The sequence below is a fragment of the Rhinichthys klamathensis genome, unplaced genomic scaffold (genome assembly GCF_029890125.1).
Source record: "Rhinichthys klamathensis goyatoka isolate OS25496 unplaced genomic scaffold, OSU_Roscu_1.1 h1tg000357l_1, whole genome shotgun sequence".
NCBI classification, from domain to species: Eukaryota; Metazoa; Chordata; class Actinopteri; order Cypriniformes; family Leuciscidae; genus Rhinichthys; species Rhinichthys klamathensis.
Genome location: NW_026606866.1, coordinates 26,154 through 42,691, shown reverse-complemented (window position 1 = coordinate 42,691; position 16,538 = coordinate 26,154). Strand labels below are relative to the sequence as shown.

Below are 16,538 nucleotides of genomic sequence, written 5' to 3'. Positions count from 1 at the left end.
TATGGAAATATATTCAGTGTTATTTTAGTCAGATTTATACTTTTTTCACATTTTACTATTATAGCATGTTTTAAAAGTAACTTTAAAACTTATTTAAATTTTTATATATATATATATATACTGTATTTTAGTTTAAGATTTAATAATTTTGTTATGTGCTTTTCTCATTTTATTATTATATATATTTGTTTAATTTCCAGCTTTATTTCAATTAATAAAAATGATTTTTTTATTTATTTTTTTTTATTATTATGACAACAAAAAACATAAAGGTCTCATACATAGACATTAACATGTAAACATGAAAATAGCATACATAAACGTGTGTGTGTGTGTGTGTGCATGTATTGCTGGGTGTGTAGGTGGAAATAACTTAACAGAAGAAAATCTTACAGATACAACAGACATGATAAAAATGAACTAAATAGTAACAACAATAATAATAATAATAAAAAAATAAAAATAAAAAAAAAAAAAAGTAAATAAATAAATAAATGAAAAAGAATTAAGGCTAATATGAAAAAAAAGAGATGTGTCTGATCTCCCCTTGGCCAAGACACACTACAATGGGCTATAGGCGATAAGACGATGTGCACCGGAGCCTGGGGCCCAAGGACCCCCATCACTCACCACCGAGAACACTCCCCACCTCCGGCCGTCACACATGCCATGCTTACCCTGTTTGTTTGTTGTTGTTGTGTTTTTTTTGTGTGTGTGTGTTTTATTTCCTTCCCTTTTTTTGTTTTTTGTTTTTTTGCTCGTGATGGATGTATATGCATGTCAGCTAGTGTGTTGCATTAAAAGAAAAGAAAAACGAGACGTGTAGTGTGGAACCAGCTCCATGGTCACACCACGATCATGCCTCCCTTATCCTGCTTAGGCCTATGTGTTTTTTTTTGTTTTTTTTTTCTCATTCCTTGTTTTAAGCAACCAATTAAGTGAGTATGTATCTCGAAATGTAATGCATTAAGAAAGGTAATACATGTAGTGCTTAACCTGACAGAAAACCAGAAATGCAGGGCACAAGAGTACAGGCAGACGGAGTGAAGGTACTATCTCAAGGCCCCAGGCTCCACACTTGCCCAGAACTAATGACAACTGCATAGGGATCAAGAAACAGCATACACATATACAAGCCCTACTTGGGTTCAGAGTCAGTATACACATACATATACACTAAAATATATATATATATTAATAAAAAAAAAAAAAAAAAAAAAAAAAATGAGAATAAAAAAAAAGAGAGAAAAAAACACAAAAACCCCCACAAATAATAATAAATAAAAGGGATTTAGCTAGTCAATAAGTGGTGTAACTGTATGATAATAGTTATGTAATATGGCTGTGTAGAGTAAAAGAGAGAAATGTTCATATGTCTGCTAAATGAATAAATGTAAATATGAACATATGGTTAGACATACATATACGCATGTACACAAGCATGAGAGTCAGACACACACACACACACACACACACACTGACAGAAGGTAAGGATATCTGATCTGATATATTGAGACATTAGCGTGTAGTGTAGAGGGTAATCTCAGTCAGTCTACTGAGCAGATTACACTTAAAGACACACACACACACACACACACACACACACACACACACACGCACACGCACACGCACACACACACAGAAGTGTGTGTTCTAATACCTTCCCAATATCCTTTGCATCTGACCAATCAGAAACAGCATCAAATAAAAGTTCATGTCTATGTTTTCTAGTGTGTGTGTGTTAATTATAGTCCCCTTTCTCACGGCTACGAGTGATTTGACAAATGTATGTTCTCTCTGGAGAGGGTTTGGGCTTGGTCAAGTGTGTTTGCATGGATGTGTGTGTGTTATCATGCAGTATTTGGCGATGGATATCGCCACATCTCAAAATACTTCACGACCCCCTGCTACTGCACGGCCCTTGAGCACCAGAGGAGGGAGCAGATGGCCGTTTGGGGCCCAGGGCGGAGAGCCCAGACCTGGGGAGACGGTCCTGGCACAGTCCTGCTCCAGAGCTGTTTGCTAAACTGAGGCATGGTGTGATCGCTGATCACGGCCCCTGAGAGACTCTATCAGCCGACCACTGGGGGACAGAAGATATCCATATGGATGCGAACGGCCTACCATAAACACACGTTTAACTACCAACTAATGTAGGGACACATAATACAAATATAAATAATGTGCACACCAATATAATAATAATATCAAAATTAATATATATATATATATATATATACACTACATATGTGACCCTGGATCACAAAACCAGTCAAAAGTCGCACGGGTGTATCTATGGCAATAGCCAACAATACAGTACATCGTATGGGTCAAAATTATAGATTTTTCTTTTATGCCAAAAATCATTAGGATATTAAGTAAAGATCATGTTCCATGAAGATATTGTGTACATTTCCTACCGTAAATATATACAACATTTATATTTGTGAGTGAATACAGCACAATCGCGAACATAAGTGGACAACGATGTTCTCAATGTTTCGCTTTTTTGGAACCCTCAGATTCCAGATTTTCATATAGTTGTATCTCGGCTAAATATTGTCCTATCATAACAAATCATACATCAATGGAAAGTTATTATTTATTCAGCTTTCAGATGGTGTACAGTATAAATCTAAATGTAAAAAAAATTACCCTTGTGACTGGTTTTGTGGTATATATACAGTCATATATACTGTATATATATATATTTTTTCTCTATATACATTTATTTCAAAGTTTAAAGAAAATGTATATATATATATATAAAACAACAATTTGTATTAATGATAATAATAATAATATATTAATTTAATAATAATAAATTAATATAATAAAATTAATTATATATATATATATATATATATATATATATATATATATATATATATATATATATATATAAAAAGAGAAATCATTCTACAACTTGAAATAGTTTTTTTTGTAACATTTTTGGTCAATGTAATGCATCCTTGATGAATACAATTAATCATTTTCTTACCGTTGGAAGGTTTTCAGGTCATTTTACATTGATCAAAAATATTACAAAAAAAGTTATATTTCAAGTTGTAGAATAATTTCTGAAGGATCATGTGAACCTAAACACTGGAGTAATGATGCTGACAATTCAGCTTTAAATTACAGAAATAAATTACATTCTAAAATATATTTAAATAGAAACTTTAATTTTCTTTAAATTTTAAACTATAATAACAATTCACAATATTATGGGTTTTTACTGTACTTTTGCAGCATACTATATTTTTGCTTTAAATGTAGCCTTGGTGAGCATAAGAGTCTTGTCAAAAACATTAAAAAAATCTTACCGACTCCAAATGTATGAACGGAAGTGTGCACACTGCAATATATATGTCGTTTGAAGCCACATTCAGTCCGTCTCAGGTGTGACCATGGCAACAGTTTCCTCAGCACCTCCATCACTTTGGAGATACCCTGAGGGAAGAGTACGGCCTCTCTCCATCTTACTTACCGTCACCAGAGACACATCACCCACACTTTACACATGCTCGACACACACACTCCTAACTGGTTTCTATTCCACCCCTCGGGGCCCCGGGGACGCCAGGGGCCCCAGAGTGATAAACCACCGGCTACAGGATCCAAACGGACACAAACACACACAGAAGTACACGAAAAAACGCATGGTAGCCAAGCTCTAAAGCAATAAAACAGATGAAGTGTTTAAGAGCGCGGCATCAGGATAAAGCCATCCGTCTGTGTGACTCGCCATGATTCAATCAGAGTCGGAATCAGTCGTGTATCTATCAAAGAGTGGCTGAGGAAATCAGTGAGACTCCTGTAGTCAGCGATTCAGTGAGACAGAAAACGCCAGTGAATCTGTCAGTGTGGATCAGTGTCTCACCTCCAGTAAACCAGGACGGCCAGCAGCAGAACGAGGCAGAGGAAGGTGAGCGCCGACACCACCACCAGAGGGATGATCCACTCCATCCTTCCCGAACCAGGCACAGGCTGCATGCTGGAGGAGACCACGGTACGCTCTGAAACACACACACACACACACACACACACACACACACACACACACACACACACACACACACACACACACACACACACACACACACACACACACACACACACACACACACACACACACACACACACACACACACACACACACACACACACACACACACACACACACACGCACACGCACACGCACACACGTTAATATGAACACACGAACATATGAAAATACAATAACACTTGCTGCTATGTAGTGAGCAGGGATGAAATAAAGCTGATATAGATGTAAATCTGTGTATCATATAACATAATCAATTACAGATATCACATTTGTATTAATATATCAAAATTATTAATATTACTACTACTAATAATAATGATAATAATTATTAATAATAATTATTATCATCATTAATAAAATTGCAATTATACTCAATTGATTTAGATAAAAAAATTGCTGAAATTCAGTAAACACATTTCACACAATACTTTCTCAACATTCAAAATAAATGCAAAAACAGATAAATAAATATCAAAACAATAATAACAATTATTAATATTTATAATAATTAATACTATAATTATTAATATCAACATAACTATTATTACAATTTCTATGATTTAACAATACAATTATATGATAAAATGATTCAAAGAATAATATTCAATTTAATTAGATTTCTTTTACACAACATCTATTAATGCAAAAATACTTAAAATTATTGTCAAATATTGGTTCCGGTCACCATCATTTTGCCAAGTAAAGTGTTTCTAGATTAATTGATTTTGTTTGTCCTAGAGCAATCCTCAGTCCTCAGGTTGTCCTAATCATAAATAAACAGAGAGAAATGTTGGGTTTATATGAATGCTACACAATCCTGAAACCCAGTTCTAAGTTGAACTCTGACCCAGAGGTGGTCAACCCTGCTCCTGGAGACCCACGAGTCCCAATTCACACACTCTCCGTCCTAAATATAGTATTCGAAATTAGAATTAGTGCGTCCCAAATCGTAGTATGTTGAAATGAGTGTCTATAGTCAACTTTGTCCAGTTAGAATCCGAAGTGCAGATCCGTGCACTCTGACGGCTGATATTGCCCACAATCCCACTGTGTGTCGGACGAGGATTCGATAAGAAGTACAAACATAAATAAAAGTGTTAAACGACAAACAAACTCGCGGATGTGCGAATCTGACGGTTTTGTAGAGAGGTTTAGATAAAGGGGTTTGAGTAATTAATTATTACCTAGTTATCCACATTATATTTACTTTGCAACAACATTGTGAACTTTTGTAAAGATATATTTGGTCATTAAAGGTAGGGTAGGTCATTTTCAGAGATACTAGCAATAGCGAGGTATTCATTTCGGCGTTTATAGTGTTGACATTGAAACGCATAAATTTGAGTCACAATCCGCTCCGAATATGACGTCACAGTTTTCATCTCTTCCAGATTACAGTAGTTATGGCAATGGTATGTTTTGGTTCAGGAGGACCTGTTGTTTCGGTTGCGCTGCTCGGTGACTGACCTCTGTCTAAAGGTCCTTGCGCACTGAAATTCTCGTCCGAAATTTTCGCTTGTTAAAAAATAAATACGACCTCACATTATGTCAATGATGTTTGCACACTGCCTCTGAAACTTTCGTCCGTCATAAAAAAATTTGTATCGGATTCGATTTTCTGCGTTTATTGCATCCGTAGCAAGCATTTTGACAGGCGTTTTGATAATTATCCGATCGTTTCCGAATAATGAAAACGAAAAAACACATATGAAAATTTCGGACTCGGTGCGCACGGACCTTACCTCTGCATAGCATGAAACACACTGATGACGTGTGATGTCTGCGAGCAGGTGTGTGGACGTATAGAAATACATACGTTGACCGGCAGGTAGGACATCGTATCACTGCATTTGGACTGAATGCAATGATTGGATGAACATTTTATGGTCCTACGCCTTCCACAGACGACATACACTCACCTAAAGGATTATTAGGAACACCATACTAATACTGTGTTTGACCCCCTTTCACCTTCAGAACTGCCTTAATTCTGCGTGGCATTGATTCAACAAGGTGCTGAAAGCATTCTTTAGAAATGTTGGCCCATATTGATAGGATAGCATCTTGCAGTTGATGGAGATTTGTGGGATGCACATCCAGGGCACGAAGCTCCCGTTCCACCACATCCCAAAGATGCTCTATTGGGTTGAGATCTGGTGACTGTGGGGGCCATTTTAGTACAGTGAACTCATTGTCTTGTTCAAGAAACCAATTTGAAATGATTCGAGCTTTGTGACATGGTGCATTATCCTGCTGGAAGTAGCCATCAGAGGATGGGTACATGGTGGCCATAAAGGGATGGACATGGTCAGAAACAATGCTCTGGTCGGCCGTGGCATTTAAACGATGCCCAATTGGCACTAAGGGGCCTAAAGTGTGCCAGGAAAACATCCCCCACACCATTACACCACCACCACCAGCCTGCACAGTGGTAACAAGGCATGATGGATCCATGTTCTCATTCTGTTTACGCCAAAGTCTGACTCTACCATCTGAATGTCTCAACAGAAATCGAGACTCATCAGACCAGGCAACATTTTTCCAGTCTTCAACTGTCCAATTTTGGTGAGCTCTTGCAAATTGTAGCCTCTTTTTCCTATTTGTAGTGGAGATGAGTGGTACCCGGTGGGGTCTTCTGCTGTTGTAGCCCATCCGCCTCAAGGTTGTGCGTGTTGTGGCTTCACAAATGCTTTGCTGCATACCTCGGTTGTAACGAGTGGTTATTTCAGTCACTGTTGCTCTTCTATCAGCTTGAATCAGTCGGCCCATTCTCCTCTGACCTCTAGCATCAACAAGGCATTTTCGCCCACAGGACTGCCGCATACTGGATGTTTTTCCCTTTTCACACCATTCTTTGTAAACCCTAGAAATGGTTGTGTGTGAAAATCCCAGTAACTGAGCAGATTGTGAAATACTCAGAGCGGCCCGTCTGGCACCAACAACCATGCCACGCTCAAAATTGCTTAAATCACCTTTCTTTCCCATTCTGACTTTCAGTTTGGAGTTCAGGAGATTGTCTTGACCAGGACCACACCCCTAAATGCATTGAAGCAACTGCCATGTGATTGGTTGATTAGATAATTGCATTAATGAGAAATTGAACAGGTGTTCCTAATAATCCTTTAGGTGAGTGTATATGTATATAAAAACATTTATAACACTTAACTTATTGATTGCTTGTGAAGAAACTTTCAACTAGCATCACAAAAATGTTATGTTTCTGGAGCAAATCACCTACCCTGCCTTTAACTTTTAAATGCATCTTTATGCAAATTGCAAACACAGAAGGAGAGTTATCCGAATAAAAGACCCACAACGTGCCACTTGAATGTGGAAGATTTTAACTGTGACAAGATGATTGACAGGGCAGTTTAAATGGTGACAGGATGCACGTAACTAAGCAACTGAGCTGTCCGCTAAAGACACGATTATGATGAAGTATATGTCCTACTCAGCCTACTATTCTGCTACACACTCAAAAGTATGTACTTTTTCTTCACAAAAACAGTACATACTTTTAGAGCATAGTATAAGTAGGTGAATTGGGACACGGCACCACTGTTCTGCAAAGTTTATTTCCAACCAGCTTCAGCACACCTGCATTGTGATATTCAAGCGAAACTGAAGAGCTTGATGAGCAGGTTCAGGAGTGTTAGATTAGGGTTAGAGCTGAACTCTGCGGGACACTGGGACCCTTTCCCTAAAACCTGCTTGGTTAATATAGATGCTGTTCCAGGACTAGTCTCATCCTCAGACGTCACGCCCACGGAACACTGGCTGAACGTCTGATGCATATGGTACACTTAACTGGAAACACTTCAGGAATGTCGAAGTCGTCATCTGATTGGTTGAATTTTATCGGATTTCCGGGGGGCGCGAGTGTCGCGTTTATGTTCGGTCCGCCGGGAAACAAAGCGCAGACGTGTGATTGCGGAAGAAAAACTGTTGTGTTTACATGAGTGACAATGAGCATTTATCAAGATCAGCTAAACGTAGGATTCTCAAAAGTATGCGAGGTTCACGGCATAGACTCTTGAAGTTTTCTTCTCCTTCTTTGATTTTCTATGCTGACTGACTTGTTGCACCCGGTCTGTTGTTGTGGGGACATTTCCACGCCCCGAAACGTGACGCTGAACGAAACGAACTGTAATTGGTTGTTTGACATGTCGGTCAAACGGCCTTATGGGCGGGCCTTGGCCAAAGAAAGCTGCTATGAGTTCCAGACCTTCAGCCGTCAGTCTGAAGGTCTGGCTACGCGAGACTATTCCAGGACCAACAAGGATGTTGACTGAGGAACACGTCCCACACACACACACACACACACACACACACACACACACACACACACACACACTAACATACCAAAAGTCCCAAACTGTCAGTGGAAAGCACAGACTCAGATCCCGAAAGTAAGAACAGAGAGATCAGAAAACCTGCAGCTCCCCTCGGGTGGTCCAGAGATGCTGCTAACTAATCCATGCTGTTATCCTAAAACACCACAGCTTCACCACACACACACACACACACACACACACACACACACACACACACACACACACACACACACACACACACACACACACACACACACACACACACACACACACACACACACACACACACACACACACACACACACACACACACACACACGCAGTCAAGCGACGAAGAGCACTCTGAGATGATCTCAAACTCCTGGCAGGCACACACGCACACACACACACACACACACACACACGCACCGCACACGCACACGCACACACACACACACACACACACACACACACACACACACACACACACACACACACACACACACACACACACACACACACACACACACATGCGCGCACACACACACACATGCGCGCACACACACACACGAGTGAACATAACGCCATTGCCATAGAGCTAAATATGGAGTTTCTCTGTTTCGTTCTATTTTTTTTTACTCCCTCCAGCTGAAAATGTTTTCTGCACTCATCCTCTCTGGACCGGAAAACTAGGCCAACCCTCTGCCTCCGAAACAAACAGAGGGAACGGAAAGAAAGATGGAAGGATGAGAAGAGAGGGGATAAGGAAGAGGGTGAGACAGAGGAATGGAGGAGATTGGAAATAAAGGAAGAAATGAGAGTGAGAGAGTGAAACTATCATTTCACAGGGGACACTAACAGGATCTCAAAACGGTGTGAAGAAAAAGGGTTTAAACAATGTTTCCTGCAGAAAAGACGAGTGGAGCTGCACATGCAAACTCCCCAACACACTGCTGATGAGGACGGCTGTACACCTCCAGGTCTCCGTTTCCTCATCAAAGGAAATACGTCATGCGGTGTCACCATCAAGAATGATGTTTCTGCGTATTGGAAGCATTACATGACTTTGGCCATTAAAAAAGTTTTTCAAATATTTATAAGCAGTAAAACATTTATTTTCTTCTTCTTGGAAATAAATATTATTTCTAACAACTAAAGGTTTTCTTTTCAAGAATTTCATTTGTCTGATGATGTTTTTTTCCTTAATTATAATATCAGGACAGAAAGTTGTATCACTATGACATTTTTAATTTATTTCCCCAAAAATTTGAATTCAGAAAATACAAACATGCTCATCATAGACGAGGGCAGTCAAGTCATACACAATTACTTTTTGATTTTAAATACAAGTTTAAATAGTTTTGTTGTGATTTTGTTTGAATATCAGAAACAAATTATCCTGAATTTTATATGTACACATACTGTCACGGTGTGGGTTTGGGATTTTGTTCCTTGTTGTTGTCTGCCATGTGTTTCCCTGTCTTTTCATGTTCAGCTGTTCCCCGTTAGGTTTATTAGTCTCCCCAGGTGTCTCTTATTAACCACGCCCCCCTTGTTATCTTGTTTGTTTGTCTGTGTATTTAAACCCCTGTGTTTCAGTTGTTTGCTGTCGGTTGTTGTTTAATGTTGCTTGTAGTCCGAGTTCTGAGTTTACCCTGGATTACCTGTTTGTTGGTTTATTAAAGTGCTTGCATTTGGATTCACTCTCTGCTTCATTCCTGCCTACATCGTAACACATACAGGTAGTGATGGCCAAATGAAGCGTTTCGAAGCATTATTGCTTTCCGATACAATTGTGTCGAAAATGGTTCATTACTCGAAGCTTCATTCAGAGAGAAATTGCAGCACCATCTCCTGGTGAAGTAAATGTAATGCAACAAAGCTGACAACCATAAAATGCCAGTAGGCTTATGTTAGCCCCGTTTATTACGTGTTTACCGAGGCGATCAAAGCTGAAACAGTGTTAGTGCTGTGAAACTCATTTATGTAGGTGAAGTTTACAGATACTGATGAATTTCATGTGTTCACCTTGATAATAAAACATTAAGCATAATGTGTGTGTGTAATTATTTCTTTAGACAAAGACAGAAGATCAGACCAGCTTAAAAAAAGTTGGAAACCATCACAGAAATTCTAATGGTTTCTATTAAAATGATAATAGAATAAAATATAAAAGAATAAACAAAATAAAAGAATTTCTTTTTTGTAGTGTGTTTGGGACATATTCCATTAGGATTTAATGCCCCTACCAATATAACCCAACACATATCAGAGACCCACAGAGACCACTATAATTCCCATTACAACCAATAAAATTCCTATGAAAACCAATAAAATTCCATAATGTAAACCATTAAATCCAATAGAATTTCTGTAATGTTTTCTATAGTTTTTTTTTTAGCAGGGCAGCATCATGTGTGAAAGCTTTATCTTGTTTAGCTGTAGGAAGCAGAACTCTATAACTTAACTGGTGGGACTGATATTTTTGTATGTTGAAAAGGAGGTGCTTGTGTAACTGGTTTTACTTGTATAATGTAGCAGAGGGTTTTTGAAGTTTCTGTCTTGGATGCATGTTTTTATGTAACAATGTTCATATGTTCTCTAATTAATAATAAAAAATAAAATCCACTCTCCTCAACAATAACGCCAATCCAAACACTGACTACTACAACCCACGGTGTTGCCATGGTTTGGCTTCACTTTTATAAGAAATACAGCCGCCAGGTTTCAAACCTGTCAACACTGGATCGGGCTGTCAAAGCAGTCAGGTGGTTCACTACAGGAGTGAAGCAGTGTGTTTGCTTCAGACGTCATTTTCACGTGACTAGTGACGTAATGATACAAGCTCCGAAGCAGTGGTTCATTGCAAGGACCGATCGAGTTTGAAGCAAGCTTCGGAGCGTCGGTGTCAGACCTAACATCACTATATACAGGGTCGAAATTAACTTTTTGGCTCACCTGCCACGGGGACTGGTAGATGAAAAAATCCACCAGCCAAGCATATTTTTTACCGGCCAAAATAATAAACAGACTTTTTGTGTCAAATATACATTAATTTATATATAGGTATATTTAAACATTTTTGTCATTATATTTCTGGTCTATTATTTTCCATTTTTACTTTTATTTACACACATATTACACAATTTACACACATTAAAATAATATTTTTGTGGTGGTGCCTATGAAAATAGTTCTGTACAAATGAAATGTATTAATTGTATATTTAATAAAATATATGCAATAATAATATATTATAATTATAAAAAAAAAAAAAAAAGGTAGTACTTTTTAGCCTATTTTTCTACTCCATTTACTCTTGACTGATCCGATCAGTAACTGAAGGACTGGAAATATCAGTTGTTTTAACCATTCATTAAAATGAATCGGTTCAAAGGAGTCATTAGTTCGCGAATCGGACGTGTCATTATCGGATGTGTTCGCGTTGTGTGATTATCCCGGCGGTTGGGACATCCCACAAGGGTTGTGTCAACACAGAAAACATTTAATCACTGGATAGGTTTTTTCGTTTATTTAAAGTGTGGTTTATGTCAGCTGAATGTGCGGAACGCTTTTCTGAGAGGATAAGGTATTTTAGCACAATTCACACCCAGCGGTAATTCAGAAGAAGAAAAAATTTCCCGACCTTTTACCATCGTGTCGATTTATTTTGATTAATCTGTGCCAGGGAGAGAGAGCAAGACAGCGCTTAGGAGACGGTGAAGCCTTGTTTACACTTTCGCCTGCTCCGAAGAGAAAGAGTGCGCGCAGCAGTTCAATCGCCATCCCTACTGGCAAACACAACAAATCCGAGCCCTCATGCCAGATATTTTATAACATTACAAAATGCAATTGTAATAAACATTTTATTACATTACTATTTTGGTATGAACATTCACCCGCCAGTGTGGCGGATGGCCTTTTGAGATTTACTCGCCAAACGGAAAATCTACCCGCATTTGGCGCTTGGCGGGTGTTAATTTCGGACCCTGTACACATATATATATACAGTATATACACTCACCGGCCACTTTATTAGGTACCCCATGCTAGTAACGGGTTGGACCCCCTTTTGCCTTCAGAACTGCCTCAATTCTTCGTGGCATAGATTCAACAAGGTGCTGGAAGCATTCCTCAGGGAGTTTGGTCCATATTGACATGATGGCATCACACAGTTGCCGCAGATTTGTCGGCTGCACATCCATGATGCGAATCTCCCGTTCCACCACATCCCAAAGATGCTCTATTGGGTTGAGATCTGGTGACTGTGGAGGCCATTTTAGTACAGTGAACTCATTGTCATGTTCAAGAAACCAATTTGAAATGATTAGAGCTTTGTGACATGGTGGAAGTAGCCATCAGAGGATGGGTACATGGTGGCCATAAAGGGATGGACATGGTCAGAAACAATGCTCAGGTAGGCCGTGGCATTTAAACGATGCCCAATTGGCACTAAGGGGCCTAAAGTGTGCCAGGAAAACATCCCCCACACCATTACACCACCACCACCAGCCTGCACAGTGGTAACAAGGCATGATGGTTCCATGTTCTCATTCTGTTTACGCCAAATTCTGACTCTAACATCTGAATGTCTCAACAGAAATCGAGACTCATCAGACCAGGCAACATTTTTCCAGTCTTCAACTGTTCAATTTTGGTGAGCTCTTGCAAATTGTAGCCTCTTTTTCCTATTTGTAGTGGAGATGAGTGGTACCCGGTGGAGTCTTCTGCTGTTGTAGCCCATCCGCCTCAAGGTTGTGCGTGTTGTGGCTTCACAAATGCTTTGCTGCATACCTCGGTTGTAACGAGTGGTTATTTCAGTCACTGTTGCCCTTCTATCAGCTCGAACCAGTCTGGCCATTCTCCTCTGACCTCTGGCACCAACAAGGCATTTCCGCCCACAGAACTGCCGCTCACTGGATGTTTTTTCTTTTTCGGACCATTCTCTGTAAACCCTAGAGATGGTTGTGCGTGAAAATCCCAGTAGATTAGCAGTTTCTGAAATACTCAGACCAGCCCTTCTGGCACCAACAATCATGCCACGTTCAAAGTCACTCAAATCACCTTTCTTCCCCATACTGATGCTCGGTTTGAACTGCAGGAGATTGTCTTGACCATGTCTACATGCCTAAATGCACTGAGTTGCCGCCATGTGATTGGCTGCTTAGAAATTAAGTGTTAACGAGCAGTTGGACAGGTGTACCTAATAAAGTGGCCGGTGAGTGTATATATATATATATACACACACTGAACAAAATTATAAACCTATAAAGCACATTTTAGAGTGGCCTTTTATTGTGGGCAGCCTAAGGCACACCTGTGCAGTAATCCTGCTGTGTAATCCGCATCTGATACGCCACACCTGTGCGGGGGACGGATGATCTCGGCTCAGGAGAAGTGCTCACTAACACAGATTTAGGCAGATTTGTGGACAATATTTGAGAGAAAATGGGCCTTTTGTGTACATAGAAAAAGTCTTATATCTTTGAGTTCAGCTCATGAGAAATGGGGGCAAAAACAAAAGTGTTGCGTTTATAATGTTGTTCAGTGTAGAGTGATTTCTGAAGGATCACGTGGCACTGAAGACTGGAGTAATCATGCTGAAAATGTTGCTTTAACATCACAGGAATAAATTAAGTTTTTAAATGTATTAAAATAGAAAACAATTAAAAAAAAAGTTATAACATTTCACTATATATCCGGGACTTGGATGTCTTTTTCCAGTAATAAGCAAACACTGTTAAGTTGTTTTGATTGATACTGTGAAGCAGCTTTGATACAATCTGTATTGTGAAAAGCGCTATATAAATATATTTGACTTGACTTGACTTGACTATATATATATGGTTTTAGTATTAGTTAACTATAGTAACCCTTCTCAATTGCCATTTTTATATATTTTATGAATATACAATTTTGTATTTATGCCAAGCTATACAAATATTTTAATGGATAAAATAGAAAAAACCCGTCATGGGGCCTTTGAATATTGTTGTGGTCAATGGGGGGCCTTGGAGTCAAAGGTTGAGATACGAATGCAACCCCCCCTCCCCCCACCAAAAACATTGCTGGTTTCTAACCTGTGTGAATAGAGAAAGGCGGCAGGTGGTTGCGGTCTCCTCTGCTGGGTTTGCTGGTCTGAGTCATGCTGTCTGGAGGCTCTATTACTGCCGTCACATTATCATCACTCTCTGGCTCTCTGGTCGGCAGCACCTGCGTGTCCTCTTCCCCTGCTCTGGGTGTGTCTCTCTCCACCTCGTCCTCCGGGACACCAGATGGCGCTGTGCTGTTTTCCGCCTTCCTGCTTCCTCCTTTCTCTTTGGCTGTGGAATCTGGTGTTGCTGTGGGCGGGTCTTTCGTCACGGAGCTGTTCCTTTGCTTTTCCACATCGTCTGGAACTCTGCTGTCTCTGCTCTCGGCACCTTTCTCCTCCTCCTCTTCCTCTTCCTCTTCTCCGTTCTTTTCTCCGTCCTCATCCTCGCCCTTCCCTCCCTTCTCGGCCCCGTCCTCAGCCCCGGGGCTCTCTGTGTCTGAGGCCGGGGAGGAGGGCTGTTCGGCGGCTGCAGGGGTCTGGCGTGTGGAGGCAGGAGCAGGGCTCGAGGGAGGAGGTCTGCTGGGCCAGACTGAACTGGGGAAGGAGGAGATGACCCCTCCACTGAAGCCCAAACCCGCCAGGAGGGTGCTGGTCACCACAGACGCCACCGTCGCCTGGCTCCCGCTGGAAGAGGGGCCGATCCCAGTCGCCATTGACACGAAGGAGAAGGGAAGACCGGAGGAGGTCCAGGTGGAGGAACCGGAGCTGATGGGAGCCATGTCCGCGGAGGAGGCTGGGGAGACAGTTGGCTAGAAGAGGAAGAAGAAGAAGAAGAAGAAGACAAACACTTTATTTACCTCTGCATTGATTCTAAAAGATGAAATCTGTGCACATCATGCGAGTCCGGTGAGCCCAACAGGTTTCAGGACATTGTTTAAAATACTCTTTTTCAGGCATAACTTTGGATTTATTTATGTATAATTGTAGTATAAATATGCATTTTAATACTTTCTAAAATAAATTACAATTTATAATTATATATACATTTATTATTTATTTTCATGTTTTTAAAACATATGATTAGCCTATTATACATATCTATATATATATTTTCAAAAATAAATAATACAGAAGAAAACAAATATATATTTATTTAAATCATGTAATTATTGAATAAATATATTTCTATACCTTCTACTATTATTAAATGATTGTAAAATTAGTATTTGTAAAAAACACATTATATTAGTTATGTTATTTTGTTTTAAGAAATACAAATAAAAGATAAAATAAATTCTAAAAGATGCACATAATTCACAATTTTTGAGTCATCTTTCCAAGCATAACTCTGATTCATAGTTGAATATCATTTTTTGTATAAATATACTTCTATATTGTCTATATTATTATTCAAATTATTATACATTATTATTATTATACAAGAAATACAAATAAAATGTATTTTATTTGCCATTGCGAAGAGTAAAGAGAGTTCTGCCCCCTGCTGGACAGATGCAAACTCACCATCCCAGTTTTGACTATTCTCGTGCCCTCAAATATCCTGGTGGTGTTGGCTACCAAAACACAGTAGATGCATATAAATGAGACGGAACACGTTTAAAAACAACAATCAGAATATCATTGGTAAAGTCTTTGTGTGTGTGTGTGTGTGTGTAGCTCTGCACCTCTGAAGAGCATGCTCTGGCTGAAGTCACTGCGCTTGTCATTCAAACACACGGCCTGGACGCGGAACAGGTACAGCACATCCGCCGACACCGGTGTGATGACAACCTCCTGAAACACACACACACACACACACACACACACACACACACACACACACACACACACACACACAATGTTACATATACAGTACATAAACACGCCAGGATACGTCCAAAAAGTCGAGGTTATCATCTGACGCGTCCACAGTCAAAACACAAAAGAAGAGTGGTCGACACACTCACACACACACTTTGAAGTGTGACCTCTCCTGACAGAGGTCTGGAGGACGAAGGTGAACAGCTTGTTCTCCTCTTCTTCGCTTGACGGTAACACCTTTCTTCTCAAGTCATTAGCATTGAAAATAGACAGTCTCTATCAGTCTCTGCCTCGCATAACA

The 16,538-nt window shown here is 39.7% G+C and overlaps 1 protein-coding gene across 1 annotated transcript in view; it reads right to left on the bottom strand.

Moving 5' to 3' along the window:
* Positions 1 to 16,538, bottom strand: part of ptprga (protein tyrosine phosphatase receptor type Ga) — a gene marked incomplete at its 5' end in the record, with an annotated part of 120,600 nt that overhangs the window by 86,812 nt on the left and 17,250 nt on the right. The window contains 4 exons of the mRNA XM_056232857.1: positions 3,884 to 4,019; positions 14,463 to 15,225; positions 15,941 to 15,990; positions 16,102 to 16,210. Of these exons, the coding sequence (XP_056088832.1) occupies positions 3,884 to 4,019; positions 14,463 to 15,225; positions 15,941 to 15,990; positions 16,102 to 16,210 (1,058 nt within the window). The remainder of the gene's footprint in view (positions 1 to 3,883; positions 4,020 to 14,462; positions 15,226 to 15,940; positions 15,991 to 16,101; positions 16,211 to 16,538) is intronic.